At 28.4% G+C, this 19,310-nt stretch overlaps 2 protein-coding genes across 2 annotated transcripts; both read right to left on the bottom strand.

Moving 5' to 3' along the window:
- Positions 1–9,244: 9,244 nt before the first annotated feature.
- CBSX6 (Cystathionine beta-synthase (CBS) family protein) lies at positions 9,245–12,898 on the bottom strand. The gene is made up of 2 exons (XM_020379199.3): positions 12,108–12,898; positions 9,245–10,423 (listed from the first exon to the last, which is right to left on the bottom strand). The coding sequence occupies exons 1-2, from the start codon at positions 12,446–12,448 to the stop codon at positions 9,484–9,486; spliced, it is 1,281 nt and encodes a 426-aa protein (XP_020234788.1). The 5' UTR covers positions 12,449–12,898; the 3' UTR covers positions 9,245–9,483.
- A 5,867-nt stretch (positions 12,899–18,765) lies between these two features.
- Positions 18,766–19,263, bottom strand: LOC145957508 (uncharacterized). The gene has a single exon (XM_083073775.1). The coding sequence runs from the start codon at positions 19,261–19,263 to the stop codon at positions 18,766–18,768; it is 498 nt and encodes a 165-aa protein (XP_082929901.1).
- Positions 19,264–19,310: the final 47 nt, after the last annotated feature.

Genomic DNA, 19,310 nt, shown 5'->3' with positions numbered 1-19,310 from the left:
TAAATTTAAAATTTTTAATGTATTTATCAATTTTACAACATTTAAAAATTTTAAAAATTATTATTAAATAATTTTTAAATTTTTTAAAAATTTATAAACTTGATATATATATATATATATATATATATATATATATATATATATTATGAAATTTTAATTCAACTGTTAAATAATTAATATTTAATTTTATTTTAATTTTTTTGTTAATTCATAAACATAATCTACATGATATCTCACAATCGTATGGAGTATTCACCTAGGACTGGATATGTCCACCCCTGTCTTGTTGAAATTTTGATGTTATGTTATAACTTAACTATTTTATTTTTTTTATACATGTACATGCTAGTCAATATAGATAGATAATATAATTAGTTATAACATCTAATCGCACAAAAGTGGAAAAAGGCAACTAGAAAAGGCTAGAAGAAGAATGTTCTTGCGAATATACCTCTTTCAGTAATTAATAATTTATTAGTGCCTCTCTTTTTTTATTTATTATTTCTCTTAAATCATTTATCTCTTTAATTAATGCTCATATTTCTTTAACTAACATTATACATAATAAATATTTGTAAATCGTTGATGAATCAACTTTTATTCTTCTTGAAAAAAAAAACTATTCACTCGAATTTATTTTTTAAAAAAATTAACACCGCATTCAGATTCCTCATCGGGTGGGCTTGTGATCACCGTGGCTGAACTCCTTTAAAATGGGCCTCCATTGAACAAATAAAATATATTTGAATAAAATTATAATTTTATTTAATTTATGTCATTTTATAGATGATATACTTTTAACTACAAATATTTTCCTGTCGATCATGAAATTAAAATAAATATAATGAGTTTTTATTTAAATTATATAATTAAAATAAAGTCAGGTCATATAATTACTAGATATATTTTAAATATGAATTTCTCTATAAAATTTATAAAAAAAAAATAATAATAATATGTCTAATACTTTAAATTATACTATATTTAAAATATTTTGACTGAGGTTTTCTTAAATGAAACAAGTTAATCCAAGTATACTCGAAATATCTGTACATTAAATAATCTGTAATAATAAATTTTGAGTTAAACAATTCATGCAATATGATTTAAAGAATAAGTATAATTATATGTCAGACAACTTTAACATACTATTAGTAATATTTTATACTTTAGTAATAATTAAAAATAATGATTAATAAATCAATATTTTCATTACATTTGTATACTTTTAATTCAAATAAAATTATAAAAATTAAAATAGAATCATTATTCTTGAGATGACAATTGACAAACAATTAACGCGAGACATATTAAGAATAAATTCAATTATTCGTGTACAGAAAATTCTGAAAAAGATCATTATTTATTTGGGTTGATACTTAAGTGTGTGGCCAAAGATGGTGGAGAGTAAAGTATAAACAGCTATCTCGATATCTTTTATTCCAAACAGAGTGGCTGATACTGTTTGATTAATTCACTTGTGCATGCATTGCATGCAGAGCTACTGCCTCATTATTTTCCTTTACTGCTGCAGCCTGCATGTATGATTTGATATTTTCTCCTACGTGAATTAAATAATATCTGCTTGCTTTGATTTAATTACCATCGGTACTTGTTAGCATATGTTTGTTCAATGCACTGTACATAGTGTGGGGAACAAAATATTTCTTTTAACAATGAGATTCAAAAATATCAAAGAAATTTATTTAACGGGAGTTGTCCCTCGTATTTATGAATAAGTAAATTTATTATCTAAAAACATATTATATATATATTTTTAAAAATCTTTCTTCTAAATTTTGCAGATAAAATTTAAAAAAAAATTCACAAATTTTATGAATAAAACTTAAAAATATTTCCTCACATATTTTGTTGTTGAAATTTAAAAATTTTTCTTAGAAATTTTGTAGATGAAATTTGGAAACTTGTTTCTCACAAATTATTTAGCAAAACTTATAAACTTTATTTTATATGACTCTCTCTTGTCTAAGGTGATGACCTCCTTTATAAGTTAATTAATTCTTTTCATGTTTCTCAAGGGCCGTTATTTATTAACTTAACATTATAATTTTAAAAGAGAAAACAAATATCTAAAATAAATATATAATATATTTCAAGTCAAAACAATATCTTAAAAGAATCAATATCTTTTAAAATTTAAATAGTATCTTATAGATTTGAACTTTAAAATTTGAATTGTTTTTCCAATAATTCCCCTTAATTAAAATTTTCCAAATTTATCTTCTTATTGTCTTTGATGTTTGTCACAGTCATCTTCAATCATAATTTTTTGCTCTACCGTATTATTTCTCGTCTCCATTTCGTGAGTGTGTGTGTGTGTATATGTATGTATGTATGTATATAAATTTAAACAATTATTTTAAGAAAATTTATACAAAAGTTTAAAAATGTCACATGCAGATAAAATATCACAAACAATTATAAGTATCACTTGAGATGGTCACATAACTTTCTAATAAATATATAAGTAATTAAAAATGATCACACAGTAGTAATAATTAAACAATAACTTCAAATTTTAGAGGGATAAAATATCAAAACAAAAATTATAATATCTAAAAGGTTAAAACCCTTATTTGGTCCCTTATAATATTTTTTTGTTTCAATTTAATCTCACTTTAATTTTTGGTTTCAATTTAGTCCCCAATAATTTAAATTATTGCAATTTAGAACTTCCGTCCAAATGATTTAAACGGAGATAACTGTTGGTCACGTGGATACCAGATGGATGTCATGGAGATGCATACGTGGACGCCAAATTTCATGAATACACCTGGAACCAGAACGGCCCGTTCTGAAACCAGAACGGCCCGTTCTGCTTGCACATGTTATGTGTTAATTTTGTAATTAGAATGGGTCATTCCAAATACAAATTTAACACACCATGAGTGCATCAGAATGGGCCGTTCTGAAACTAGAACGAGTCGTTCTGGTGTTAGAACGGGTCGTTCTGGATTCAGAACGGCCCGTTCCAGAACGCCAACTTTAGCGTTGACCAAAATGCCGCAATGTGGTTCAAAAATTGAAAATAAAAATTCATAACATATCATAAATTCAAAGACAGAAACATGGTTCAGAAACTGAAAACAAAAATTCAGAACATAACATATACTAAAAAAGTTCAAAGAAATTACTGAGAAAGAAAATCATCCGGGTAACGCTGAAGAGAAATCCTAAACCACAAAAATCCAGGTTGTACTTCCTTAAGAACAGGTTGTTATTGTTGGGGTACATCGTCAATGACTTCAAGGGGGAACATCATTTCGTTTTATCCTTGACTGTATAGTGTCAATTTGGTAGTAAGTGGTTCACTTCAGTTTGACTAACAATGAAATAAAACATGCTACCATTATCCTTAGTGATACACTGGATCGTTCTTAATAATACACTATATAGCCCAAATATTTAGCAATTGAAGTTATCAATCCCCACTGACAATATTACCAAATCTAGTGTTTGAAATAATTTGTAACTTGGATCTTTTTCCTTGCACGATTCACAACCGTGAACTATAGTCATCGACCATTCTGGAACCAGAACAGCCCGTTCTGAAACCAGAACGGCCCGTTCTGGTTACACTATTGATGTGTAAATTTTGCATCTGGAACGGCCCGTTCCAGGTACAAAATTTACACACCAAAAGTGCAACCAGAATGGGCCGTTCTGGTTTCAGAATGGGCTATTCTGGTTTCAGAACGGGCCGTTTTGGTCCAAGTGTATTCAAGAAATTTGGCATTCATCTACGTGGCATCTACGTGGCATCCACCTGACATCCACGTGGCCAACAGTTAACTCCGTTTAAATCATTTGGACGGAAGTGCCAAATTGCAATAATTTAAATTATTGGGGACCAAATTAAAACTAAAAATTAAAGTGGGACTAAATTGAAACAAAAAATATTATCAGGGACCAAATAAAGGTTTTAACCTATCTAAAATAAAACATACTCATTTTGAGGGAATAAAATCGTAACTATATTATATATATATATATATATATATTTTTTATTTTTTTTTTTTTTTTTTTGATGATTGTATATAATAATATTCATTTATTTTAATTATTTATATAAAAAAAAGTCATATTTACATATATAATTATGTGTTTCTCCGAAAGTAAAAGACAATTGAAAATGAAAAGTTAAACTCAACAACAATTTGGGTTTTTTTTTATCCGAATACTATTTTTATTTTTTTTGTTCCGAGACATGAAAACAAACATGTGGGGAGAAAGAAGAGAGAGCATGATATGATGTAACATTTTTAGGCATAAATTTATGAATATGTTGGACGCGTAGCAGAATAAAAATGAATGATAGAAAATACAAAGAGTGAAGAAGGTTAGATCACGTCTAATATAAGATCGATGTTAACTTCACATGCGTTGCAATAGATTTTTTTTGTTAAAAGAGAGAATAGAATTTTAGTCGAGCTGAGGCATGTGCATGTGGACACAACACGATATGTCTATAAATTTTCTTGTCAGTGTACTCAAATCTATCTTTTTACTGACTGCAATCCAATGAACATGTAACATAGGATTAAGAATATGTTTGCATGAATTTCTTAAAAATATTTATTTTTTAAAATAAATAACCAATTTTTTTCTATAAACATCATTCACGTGGTATTTCAAAATTTTAAAGCAATCAATACTTTTATTTTAATAAACTTAATTGAGTGATACTATAATAATTTATTATTTATTTTTTTAAAAAAAAATAACACTGATTTCTCTTTTCTGTCCATTCATTTTCTCTCCTCTCCATCACTTACTTATTTTTCTCTCCTATTAATTGATTCTCTCTTCTCTCCATCACTTATACTCATACATTATCTGGTTTATCTCATCCAAATTTCTAGATTTTCTTTCCTTAGGTAATAAATATTCATTTTTCTTAATTTTCAAATATTCAACATATTTCTAATATGTGATTTTAAGAGTGACTAACATACACCATTCAAGTCAATATGAGTTTGGTGTTGATGATTGATAAGCAATAAAAAGTAAAGTTTTCTTATTCATTAAATCATTCTTTCATACGCCTATATTATTTTCAGTAATTATGATGATAATCATTATAATTATTGTTGGATTGTAATTTAGAATTTGGATTACCACAATTTTTTTTATCAAATTTAGTTTAAAGCGAGGAATGGTGACATGAGTGCAATGATTGTAGAGGAAATGGTTCTAGTTGGGAAAATTTATAAATTTGGTATTTACATGATGGTTAGAGTTACAGGTGGACGATGGTGGTAGATTAATTATCTAATGGAAGAAGAACAACCACTATGAAAAATGAGAGAAGAGATAGAAGTGAATGGAGGAAGAGGGAGAATGAGAGGGCGAGTTGAGATAAATGAATTTTTTATTAATAATAAATTACTATAATATCCTTCAAGTAAGTTTATTAAAGAAAAAGGATTGATTGATTTTTCGATCCAAAAGTTTTGGTGTATGTTGTTAATGTACTCCAAGTAAAATTAAGATAAAAGTATGTTAATAATTCTTAGGTATGTTAATAATTCTTGGGTATGTAAAAATTTCTCCCCTACCAAACATTCCTTTAGAGTAAGTGGATCCTTAAAGGAATGTTTGGTAGGGAAGAAATTTTTACATACCTAAGAATCATGATTCTTAGGAATTAGAAATGATGACTCTTGAAAATAACTAAAATATGTTTAGTTACTAATAAAAGTCATTGAAAATATTCATACATGATTCTTGAAAATTAAAGATTTTTATGTTTGGCTATAATATTATATTTTTTGGTTTACAAATATTTTTTACAAAAGTATCCTTTATTAAAATAAATTCACTATATATATATACACTTAAATCTTATTACAAAATGATATTAAACTGTTTTAAAAAGTTGTAAACTTATTAAAATTATTTAAATACAAAATTCAACAAAAAAAGAAAGAAAAATGTTACATTATAATTAAGAAGAATAAAAGTATATTATTTTATTTCACTCAAATAAAAAAATTAAAATTAAAAGTGCTAACAAAGACCATTAAAATGTAAAGATAAAATAGATTTTAATATTATTATTAAAATTGATAAGATTAAAAAATAATGAGATACAAGATAGAAATAAAAATATGGGAGGGAGAGGGAGAAGAGGGGGGAGGGAGAGAGAGAAGGGATGGGGAGAGGAAGAGAGGGAAAGTGAAAGTGATAGAGACAGAGACAGAGGGAGAGGGAGAGGGAGAGGGAGAGGAAGAGAGGAAAAGAGAGGGGCAGTGAAGGGAGAGTGAGAGAGAGAGAGAGAAAAAGGAAGAAAGAGAAATAAAAGTAGAAGGAGAGAGATATTTTTGTTTTAAAAATGAATATAAAGATCTTTTTATATACATAAAACTTTCTGGCGCGAAAGTTGGATTCCCATCTCCTATAGGATTTTTTTTGTTTTTGTAGGAAAGTGGGATAAAAATGGGTCTTGAAAAACTATATATCTTTTTTTAAAAATATTAACAATCAAACATAAGAAACCAATATTTTCGCTTTAAGATTTTCAGGAATGTAAAAATATTATGGGTACCAAATACCCCTTAAGAGTGAGTTTACTTAAATTTACTTTATTCAATAACTCATGTTTTACATCAAATTTTAATGATCTAACCGTTTGAATTAAAAGTTCTCAATATATAGATTAAAAAATTTAAAAACTATTTAATATTTTGTTTCATTAATTTAAATCAACGTATAAAATATTTTTGTGATTATCCATCAATTTAATTAATAAAATGGAATATCAAATAATTTTAAAAATTTTAAAACTTGACCTATACATTAAGAATTTTTAATTTAACAAATGAATCGTTAAAATTTAATATAAAATATGAATTATTGAGTGAAAAAAATTTAAATAAACTTATTTTTTGAGTAGGTAAATATTTATAAATATATTATAACTTTCAATTAAATATTAAATAAATAAAATAATTTAGTAATTAAATATTATTGTTAGAAGCAATTAAACAAGACTAAATTGCAGTTGGTAACTTAATTCGCACAATTATTATATAGAAGAAAAAAAACATTTAATCTTTATTTTTATCGCTACGTACAAATCAAGATTGACATGATAAACAAACCATTGTCGTCCCCCTCACATGTAAAATGTGTATCTTCTCCCGCGACTATCAATATTCAATATTGACTATCAAACGCTATTTATTTTTGCATCAATGATTGCTATATATATAAATGTCATGTGGGACCATTTGTAGCAAAACAAATACTACCAATATCTTATCTATCTTACTTTCTTTAACAAATCTTATATTCTTGACTAAAAATTATAAATTAAAAAAATTAAAAATTATTAAATAACATATAAAATTCATTAATTTCTGTATAAATTTAAACTGAAAAAAAATATTAAAAGATGATTGGTGTGGCTTTGGCTAGGAATTTAGTTGTAATTGCTTGATACACTTTGTTCCATTGACCAATGGATGAAATAATTGACGATATAGAAAGCCACTTGCACTCGTGACCACATGTTTGATCGTTCAAAGATTAGGTCCAGTTTTTAAAAGTTTACATACAATTCAATCACGTCAGCTACGTGGTTCACTATTATTTTAAATCAATTGCAGGCAATTAAATACAACAAATCATTGTCTACATGTGAAACCCAAAATCATTAAGGTAACAGCCAACGGGCCACAACAAATTTGTGCTCTCATCAATACTTTATATTTCTGACCAGACATAATTAACTATGCATATGCAGCATCCTGAAGACGACATATTTTTATATCAAATATAATACACAAAATAGTCTATATAATACTTATTTATTTTATTACATTATTTATTATAATTTATTTTTTTTCTCTTTTTTTTTTCTTTCTCTCTTAGCTGTACAAATTGTTAGATAATTAATAATTTTTTGCTAGTATATATATATATATATATATATATATATATATATATATATATGTTGTCATTGTCATAATTCTAGACAAATAATTGATGTATTTGTTATTTTCGTTATGGACTAAGCAAAAACTACGCACCGCCTACTTAGCTTAGCTATATTATATTTTTCTTGTTGGAACTTAGCCATATTATTAGCAGCACAGTGTACTTCCAATCAATTTATATCCAACTCCTTTAACCTAAATAGCAATCTTAATTATTGATAAATAAATAAAAAATCAGTAGTTAATATTATATAATAAAAATTGAATATATTAGCATATTAATTTTCATTTTTTTATTAACAAGATATATTACTCAATTCATGATTAATCATTTATTTATTATGAATGGCTCATATAATATTTTTGTTATTCTTTAATGAAATGGCTCAATTCAACAATGTTACTCAATTATCCTAAACCCTAAACCATTATCTATTTTTGAGCCAAATTCATTTTTTTTTATTAACCCAACAGTTCATTCTCCAAGTTTTTCAATGACATATTTGGAGGAAAACATCGCCAAGGCCAGCAATGCCTCTTCAGAATTGCAGTGGTTAATTTCATGGGTTTACCTCCTAGTGGTGTTCGCAAATTTAATTAACTTCACTACAAAAAAAATTAATTCGATTTTAAAGAGTGAAACTATTTAATTAGTCACATCAATTTGTAATTTACATTCGATTGGCTTAATTTTGTGATCATCCTATAAATGTATTTATTGTAAAACTGTCGAGAAGATACTTTAAACTAATTTGAATTGAGTTGTATAGAGGTAATTAAGGTGACAAAACAAAAACTCTACACAAGAAAGAAACCAACTCCTATATACCTTTATGGATGGAGAAAACTGCAACTGTCTGACCTTCTTGAAGAGATATGTCAGAGTTCAGCTGAACATTAGACCTATTGGCTATTGAGGTAGGTAGGTCATGTTCCCCATCCCAATAATGTGTTTTCATAAGCTGACAAAATGAAGTAAGCAAAATTGGATTAAACTTTCCAAACTTAAGTTTGCACGTATTTTATTTTGCAAACCGATCTTCCCAAAGCAATCTCAATATTGTTTTCCATTGTGCGCAAGATTGAATTCACATCAATTTTGGTCAATTTTGGTTGAATGTGGATCACCATAAACAACAACAATTAGTTGCTTTTACATCAATTTGATATGGTTTCTCTTTAAATGTGAATCATGGATATGGAACCCAACATGCAATGAAACTGTTTCAAGCCAATGTAAGTTGTACAAACATGCTTTTGAAGAAAATCAAACATCACCAAACTGAGTTTAGAACAACATATCCATTAGATGAGCAAATTTCTTTAGCACATTACAAACTACACCCACATTAAAGATAGAAACTATTTTTTTCCATGAAAACAGTATTCGTTTTTTTTTTAATTACCAATTAACATAAACTTGTACAAACAAACAATCCAAACCCATTTTCATCTTAAATGTATGATAGAGCACCAGAGACAAACTGCTAAGAGTACTCATTGAAAAAGTTGAAGCAAAATATCAACACTGAATTTCATTTCCAAACCCCTCTGTAGATCTGTTAACAGGAATGATGGTTGCAGGTGGTTTGGTCACAGCAGCTAAAATATCAGCATATCCAACAATTCCGACCAAAACGTCGTCGCTCTCATCCTCAGTCACCCACACATGAGTTGCCCTGTGGGATAGCATCTGAGCCATGACCGCAGCCAATGAACTAGAAATTTTACATGTCAGAGGTGCACTTCTACCCCTATACATGCTCCTGGAACCAAAGCTATGGCTTGCAGAATTGTTGAAGAACCCAATACTCCTGCTACTGAATTTCTTTGGTTTCCTTGAACCACCACCATTAGCTAAAGCATTGTCTCCAGCTGCTGATGAATCTACACAGAAATCAGGCAGTGACCTTGGGCTGACATTATCTTCAACTCCCATAACAAACTGTCCGGCCGAGAGGTTTGCTAAAGCCCATGCTGCATTTAAGTAATCACATTTCCATAACTTACATGCAGAAATTTCTCCAATGATCTTACACTGACCATCTGGTGCATTTTCTATTACAGCAACTGCACTTGGATCTTGAGGAAGCTTTTGAGTTGCCTCCATGGCGGGAGTAGAAGATTCAATATAGCTGTAGTTTGGATTAATTGCTCCAAGAGCAGCAATGGAAGTGAGAGGAAGGGGAGCTAGAGCCCCAAGACAACCAATGATGAACCGCAGTACATCTTCTCTAGAGAGACAACAATACTTATCACGGCTAGAAGTGCCAGAAGTTGAGGGGCTCCGATTTATGTTAGGAGGTAGATTGTTGCTGCTGTTGCTAGGAGATTCACTATTCTTGAGCCACTTGCCATAGTAGATTACTGAGAATCGCTTACTCATGCCCTTCCATGCTAGACTCTTTGGAACAAGCAGACGTTTCAAACCTTGTTTCATCATGTCCAGTGCATCGATCAACCTTGATGAGAGGAAATAAAATAAGATATTAAGGGTCTGTTTTGGCACATTAGAAAACTGGATCAAGTCTTCAGGACTGTTCAAATTAAAACTAGCTTTATCATAGATATTGTTTGCCTAAGTTTGGTTTTGAAGTACTTTAATATCAAATAATGTTATTAAAGTTCTATTACTATTTTGAATTTCTGAAAATGTGGAAACAGAGAAAGGAAGAAGGAAATAACGAAACTTTTGATTCATATATAACCTGGCTAGCTTAAAACAAATTTTTACTATGTGTTTTGAACTAGTTTTAACTCAAACTAATCAAACAAGAACTACTTGATTATCAGGTCTTCAAGGTTGACAAACTATAGCCTTTTGTTACTTTGTGTTATCATAATAAGGAATATCATTGATCACATATTAGCAAAAGACAGGCACTAGATAGTAGATAGTACATACGCACTTTAAAAGTTTCAATTATCTCATTTTTAGCTTTGCCCAGTATGTAATAAATTCAATGATACATCACACATTTTTTACATAAAAATGCTTCACCTTTGTTCTTAAAAAAGAATAATGGATGATCACATATTAGGCCATCACAATTATCACATAATCAAAGAAAAATGGACAATCACTATTAAACAGGGTGAAAGGGGGTTATTGACACACAGCAGACACCCTTATCCCAAGGATGCATTTGGCAACTAGCAGAAAAAAGCATTATTTTCATGGATTCAAATATCTGGTAAACTTTGTATGCTCCTTCTGTAATGAATAGATGAAAGCCATAGACATACGATTAACAAGAGAATCTATATGGAACTCTGGAAGACGGGTTCGAATTAAGGATATATATGTCTTGGACCCAAGAGTATAAGATACCCAAGCATATGATACAAGGGCATCTAACATCCGAATGCTTGACATAAGAAAACTAAAGTTATCATGTAATTTACTAGGGAAGTACAAATTCTTGTAACTGGACGGAATCATATTCAATCCAAGAACAAGGACGTCCACAATGCAATTCTCTAATCCCCAGATGCCTAAATGAAAATACCATTCATTTCCCAGACATCTCATCTTTACTAGCAACAGAAATCACAATCTTTCTACTCAAAAGAACAAAAACCACCCATGTAACATGACATTCTTATTATCATATTCATATCAGCATTGCATTGACTGCCCCTGCCACTAAACAAAGCAATCCACAAACTCACAAATAGCACACACCAAAAGCAAGTGGAAAAACATAGTTTTAGCTAATATAATCAAGAGTTTAATTTTCATATACAGCCAATTGTGAACTAATTAGAAATCATTCTTAATACGCGTTTTAAAATATATTATAAAGAGTTCAATTTCTATGCACTATGAGTGTAAACAGGTCTATCAATCATAAAACATACTACTTACGACTGTTAAAATAGTTATTCTATAAATAAACAAATTTTCATCCATGACCATTTCTGACAAAGTAATTATCGTAAAAATCAACAAAATTCTCATTCATGAGGATTGTTGATTAGTTGACCGTATAAAAACTCTTTTATAGTTAGCACTATCAATGCATACACTCACTATTCACTCTATTGTAAAAAATCATCAAACTCATCATATATACACAAACGTATTCCAACCAAATTCGATTATCAAATCATATCCAAAAGTAATCAAAACATGTGCTGGCTAACCTCGTAGCAGGGTCAACAACCCTGAGCATGGAATTATTAGGGACAACAACCTCAGAAACAGGAGTCTTCAAGGCCATATCCTGATCCTCCAAACACTGACTCTTAGCCAAAAACGCAACTATGTCAAAGGAACTAAGCACACCAACAAACCTCTGCTGCCTCATCTCACTATTCTCAATCGCCACGTGAGATCTCTTCCTCCAAATGGGTATGCTGCCCTCAGGGGACTCCCCTATGGCCCTAATCGCCGACTCCACCGTCTCACTCTCGAGGAACTCCACCAGCTCCGGCTTCCCCACCGTGAGATCGCCGACCACGTGGTACACGAACACCGAAGCCATATGAGAATCCAAAAGGGTATCCGAATCGTAAAGAAAAAACAAATTTTGCGGGCAGAAAAGAATGAAAAAGGGAAAAGGGTGTTGAGAGCTATAAGAGAGTGTGGAGGAAGATGAGGAGGAGATCGAGGGCGTTGATGGGGGGGCGGTGGAGGATCAAGGAGGAGAAGGAGTTTGCCATTGGGATGGAGGAGGAAGAAGAAGAACAGAGAGGTTGAGGCCCATTCAATTGAATTGAAGAGAGAGTTAACTGAAGAATCGGTCAGTGAATGTGAAAAGCGGCGTGAATTTTGGGGAAGATTTGGATTAGGTAGGTACTTTGGGGGACAGAGAAGAGACGAAAGGACAGAAGGTGGATGAAGGGTTAATGCTGTTCAGAAAGAGAAACTGAGAATGAGAGAGACAAAGAGGAAGCTGTGCCATGTGACCCTCTCGCTCTGCTTAACTGCATCATATACAGAATCTTTCCCAGTTAATCTTTTTTTTCCTTAATCATTTTCTTAATAATACAGGTAAAGCACTTTCTGTCTCATTATAAAAGAATTAAAAAATTATGATCGGTTAAAAGATAAAAAATATATTTCAACAAATTAATTAAAAGATAAAATTATCCAAAAAAAAAAATAATGTGAACATCAAAATAAGCTATTTCTTTATTAATATTATATATAAAAAGGTCTAAAAAGATGAGGTCTAAAGTGAGTTTTAAAATTAATTTTTTTAAAGATGAGGGAGTGGTAAGAAAATCAACAGTCACCCATAAAACAATAAACTTTTAACAAAAAGAATTACAATACTAGGATTAAACCTCAGTCCTTACAATGCTAAATTTAGACAATGACTAATAAATCAAAGTTAGTATTGATACAACTGATTCATTAAGTTTTATAAGTAAAAAAAATATTTTAGAAGCCTGAAGTTAGGACTTGGCCAGTCTTATGCTTGGGTCAGCAGTGATTATAGATTATAGTTTAAAACGAAATCAAAAAGGATAGTCTTAATGTAGTTAAAATTTTAAGAAAGACTAATTTTTGACGAAATTGATAAATACTCTGATTAATATCATGGTATAAAAAATATAAATAAATATCTTTAGAAAAATATTTTTAGGAATTATTTTTTAATAGTTTAATTATTTTTTGTAAATTAATGTAAACTAAAATAAACTTAATCGCACAATAAAAAAACTAATTTGTTTGTAAAAAACTAAAATTAAATCTTTTTTTAAAAAAAATGAACTAAACTGTATTGTTTCAAAACTGAACTGAAATAAATTATAAAAATTAAATTATTTGTATAAAATGGTAAATTTTAAAGGTATCAAAAATGGTTGATTTAAATGGATTAGATGAATATATTGACAACTTAAAGTTCAAAAAAAGTGACTCAAAAAAATTTGTACCAGTTTGAATAAATCTAACAAACTAATAGAAAGAACAAATTACTAATTTTTATTTAATTTGATATTTTTTTTAATTTTTTTTTTTGAAAAATTTAAATTAAATAAAAATTAAATAAAGTGGACAAATTACAAGTCAAAACAATTCCATTGGTTGTTTAATGTCAAGGAGGTTGGTGTTGGAAGTTGTTGTCGATTCACGTGGGATTTGGTTTGCAAAGATGTGATAATTTTGAGTTGAATGGTGAAATTTCCCAGCCTTAGATACCATTGGTTGCTATAACCCTTTAACAATTATGTGTCGTGCAACAATAGATATTCTTGGCAACCACGGATTTATTCTCTCGATTCAATAATTATATATAAAATAATAATAATTCATGTCTATTAAAATAAATAGTTAAATTTTTCTTCAGTTTCGAATATAGAAGTAAAAAAATGTTAAAATAAAAAATTTAATTAACATCATTTAATTTTATTGATCTCATTTTTAAAGGATTTTTATTGAAACTTTATATTAAAAAGAAATATCATTAAAATACAATCTCCTATTTAATTAAATATAAGTATTTTTAGATAATGTTATTAAATAATGTAAAATAATTCAAATTTATTTATATTTGATTTCAACATACATACTTTTATGATATGAAATATAAGTAACAAAAAAATTATTTACATTAATTAATAAAGATAATTGATGTCATTTTATTTTACTAATACCATTTAAAAAAATAAATCATTTTCCTAAATTATTTTCATCGGAAATTATTATATCAAAAATAAAAACAATTATTAAAAACATAATCTTAATTAAATGAAAAGATATTTTAAAGATAATATTATTAAATATAATAAAATTATTTAATATTTATTTATATTTGAGACCATATTTATAATTCTACTAAAAATATTTGTAAAGATTAGTGATTGACTTTAGACTTAGATCGTGGTTTATCTTTATGTCAATCTTATTTCAATTTTTTTTAAAATTACTTTTTTTTTTTGAAACTTGATATTATGTTTAAGATAAATGTGTGCTTGTATATAAGTAAAAAAAATCTAATTTTTTATTTAAATAAAAATAATTTCTAACTAATTTTATCTTATTTAATATTATTATTTTAAAAATGCCTCGTAAATTAAATGTGATTACTATTTCTAATAATTATTATTAAGGAGTAGTTTAGGAAATAAAATTTAATTTTTATGAAATTTATTAAATGAAATAAATTTAACTACTTTTTCTTAATATGCGTGACTTCAAATATTTTTGCTTTATATAATATACATTAAAAAATATTCAATAGAATCATAATATTACTTATATTTAGGTTAAAATGTCTTTATTTAATAATTTAATACATTAATTATTAATGTTTGCAGTACTGTCCATAGATTAAAATAAGGTATATTTGAGAGAAAAAAGATTACTTTTAGATTTTAAAATTCTAAAATATTGGGATAAAAATAAGGCTAGAACATTTAAAGATACAAAAAAAAGTTGGTTAAAAATAAGGATGAGTCATTGAGTCATTGAAAATAAAAAATAATTAAATAAATGATATTTTTGAGATAATATTATTAAATGAAATAAAAATAATTAAAATTTATTTAAGTTTAAATCAATAAATATAATGTTTTCTTATTACTTATAATGAAAATTGGATGAAATGTTTTTTAAAAAAATTAGATAAGTCTTGTTATCTCATACAAACACTCCTTAGTGCGTATTGTAACACTGTGATTTTATGATTTATTGTTGATTTTTTAAAAAAATTTGATTGTTGTTGTGATTAATTGTTTAATTGCTGGAAAATTCTAGAAATTTAAGAATTCTTATGATTTTAGTTGTTTAAGAGTTATTTTAAACATTAAGTTTGACTCGTTAAGGGAAGATGTATAAGATTTTTCTTTAGAAGTGAAATTCATAAGTTCGTTTCTTCGTAAAGCTTATAAAAAAGTTAGAGAGAAAGATTTTAGAGCCATTGAGAGTCATTTTCTGTTTTGACTTCACAACTTCCTTCTATTCCTTCCCTAAGAGTAAATTTTGTGGTTGTTGGTGTGATTAAGAACTATAGAGTTTAGAATTAAAGAGTCTTAGTTGTCATTCGAAGTTCATTGGGAGACTCCTTCTTCTCTTCCTTCTCTTTCTGATTGATTCTCAAAGGTAAAGGAAACTTGTAACTTGTTGATTTTGTGTTATATGTGCTGATTTTCACTTGATTCATTCATGAACTAATTGAGTTGTTGCTGATTTGAGAATTAGGTCCTTGTTCTTAGATTGTTTTTGGTATTTTGAAGATGACTTGGTAAATTTGTCTTCTATATTGGTTGCATGTTGTTTTATTTGATAAAAATGGAATTGTGGGGATGTATGGATGTTATTTGGTGAATCGTATGTCGGATTTTTCTAAGTTTTAAGTGTGAAAAGCCAAATTCGTGATTTTGCCAAGTGCAAAAGTCACCATTGCATTGAGTGCAACTTCAAGGCACCAGGCGTGATGCGGGCTAGAGGATATTTGCCACACTAACACCGAGCCCAAGATTGATAGCATCGGGTGTGAGTTAGAGAATATCTCTCTGACTTGGTTACGTCGAGTGTGAGTTGAATGACATCAAGTGTGGATGCTCTTAGAGATCTTTGACTTGGTGATGTCAAACCCTAGTTGAGTGGTGTCAGACATGATCAAGATAAAAGCTTTTTACCTAGATAACGTTGGGCACCAATGTTGTGATGTCAGGCGTGAATCAAGTAGAAGCTCTCTGACTAAAATGGGGCTAGACATAGGTATTGCTATACACAAGCATGATTGTCATAAGGGATCCCTACCGCAATGACGCCAAACACTAGGGAGAATGACACTACATGGGTTGTCAATTGAAAATGTGTTGTTTAATTGACTAAGTGTTGAGTATGTATATGATAGTTGAATCCCTCACATGTTGTATGTTACTATATGATTCTAATGCCTTGTATATGGTGCTAGAATGACATATTTGGTTATTTAAGTTGTTTAAAGTTATAAGTTGAATGAAAGTTGAAAAATGTAGAGATGTTGTATGCTGTGTAATGTTAGAATGGTTGTGTTGATGATGCTTAAGGCATGGTGTTGAGTTGTATTGATTGACTTAGGACTAAAGGAGAAGTTGTTTTATAAGTTGAATAACCCATTGTAAAGATATGGTGTTGTGGTATTCTATGAGCCTAATTATTGAAAACCCTTTATTGAAAAGTTGACTCTTGAAGTGGAGTGTTGAATCTCCTCTAGGACCATAGTTGATGTGGTATATTGACACTATAAAAAAATTGACACCTTAGGTGATAATAATATGTCCAAAAAAAAATATGTGTCAATATTTTTTATGGTGTCAATATTGTATACATGTATAAAGTGGTCAATATAAATCTGTATGGAGGTAAGGTCGAACCATATGTAATGTCTTAAATTTCATATACAATATTCTCAATTTTATTATTATTATACTCTTCTTAAAATAGTAGTCTAAATATATATATATATATATATATATATATATATATATATAATAGAGAATAAGTACAATATTTTATATAATTACAATATATTAAATTTTTATTATAAAATTTTTAATAAAATAAAATAGAATTATATAATATTTAATTTTATAATTATTATGATCTGATTAATAAAATAGAATCATATAATATTTATTCACAATTTTATTATTATTATCTTAATTTTTTAAGATTCTTAGATTTTAGTTATTATATTAAAAAAAATAGATAAATACTAGTGTTTTATTTTATAAAATTTTATATCTTCAAAACTAAATATATGTATATATATATATATATATGTATGATAATATTATAATATTTTATAATTACAACTTATTATAATATAATAATATATAAATATAAAATAGAATGGTTCAGTGGCTTGTTCTATAACGCATAGAGATAAGTGCGTGCAAATAGATTACGCATGATATTACGTAGACATGGATATTACGTAATATAGATTACATGACACCCTCTATAAATAGCACATGACACCCTCTAAGTGGATATTACGTGGTGAAATAATAGCACATGACACCCTCTATAAATAACATTGTGGTGGACAGTGGCGGAACTTGGATAAAAAATTTGGAGGTGCCAAATTAATTTTTTTGTATAAATTAAATTTTTTACTAATTAAAAAAATAATAAAATTTCTCATTTTTTCTACTCAAAATAAACATGTAGAATAATGAAATCTAAATCATAAAAGACTATCATTAAATGCCAAAGGTTACCTGGAATAAAGGAAACCAAAGTAGTTGAAGTAAATTTCAAGATAAGTTGTGCACTAGTCTCCTATGAGATCCAAAATAATATATTTAACATAGCTCAAGCTACTTGTATTGTATAGTATCAGTTGCACACGGCATACCCAAAATTGTGCAATGCAAGTCAAGCAAAAAGAATCATCTAAAAGTCAATAATTACTTTTAGGTGGGCCAAAATTCAGGAGCAGCTGCATAAATTAAATATTGACATTATTATATACATATAAAATTTTAAATGCAAGCCTAACATAAAGTTTAAAATAATATAAACATAAGTAGAAGTTACCTTTAGTTAAAGTGCTGCTCTTCGCTCTTTCAATGACTTAAAATGTTCAATAATTGAGTCAGAACTAAAACTTGTTGCAATATCCCTTTCAATATAAACGATCATACTATCTGCTAAAAAGTCAGCTTCCATCTTATTTCTCAACCTAGTCTTGATTATTTTCATTGTAGAAAAAGATCTTTCAGTTGTAGCTGTAGAAACTGGAAGAGTCATGATAAGACGAAGTAATCTATCAATCAAGTAGTAAACTTCTGACTTTTTTGTTGTTGCCAAACATGTACACAACTCTTGCATTGTTGATAAATTCTTCAAATTTGAATCTTAACGAGCATCAACAATGAAATGTTGAAGTTGGAAACGCAAATTAATTTTCTCCTGCTCACTGAAATCCATGGGATAATATTTGTCTACAAGAGTGCAAATGTCTTCAATATTGAAAGCTTTATAAGCGTCCTTAGGAACCAATGTCATGCTTAGAGTTAATAACTTCATTGCCTGGTCATTAAATCTACAATTCAACTCCTGTAATTGCTTATCAATTGTAACAAAGAATATTTTAACTCTCAAATAATGCTCCACTGTAATATGATCTTTTTGGTGACGAGAGCGCCCTTGCCTTGCTACATAAGAAGCACTAAATTGAGGAACCTCAATATCATGTTTTTCACAAAAAGATGTCACATTTTTTAATAACTTATCCCAACCTTCTTCTCTCAAGTTTTGGATAAGTGTTTTTGTAGAACGAACTAAATGCATAGCATTAACTACATCCTGAGATTGTTGTTGTAAAGCTTGACAAAGAACTTCTGTTATCCCCATAATTTCTCTCATCAAATGCAAGATCAATATAAACTCAAATGAGGTCA

Source organism: Cajanus cajan, chromosome 4 (assembly GCF_000230855.2).
Source record: "Cajanus cajan strain Asha chromosome 4, NIPB_CcT2T_4, whole genome shotgun sequence".
Lineage (NCBI taxonomy): Eukaryota > Viridiplantae > Streptophyta > Magnoliopsida > Fabales > Fabaceae > Cajanus > Cajanus cajan.
Note: the sequence above shows the minus strand (reverse complement) of the source record. Positions and strands in the feature narration are given on the sequence as shown.

Bases quoted from the DNA above. Each gene is read 5' to 3' on its own strand.
- CBSX6 (XM_020379199.3), bottom strand. From the start codon at position 12,448: ATGGCTTCGGTGTTCGTGTACCACGTGGTCGGCGATCTCACGGTGGGG. The intron at 10,424-12,107 runs GTTAGCCAGCAC...CCTCTCATCAAG, and splicing joins GTTGTTGACCCTGCTACGAG to GTTGATCGATGCACTGGACA.
- LOC145957508 (XM_083073775.1), bottom strand. From the start codon at position 19,263: ATGGGGATAACAGAAGTTCTTTGTCAAGCTTTACAACAACAATCTCAG.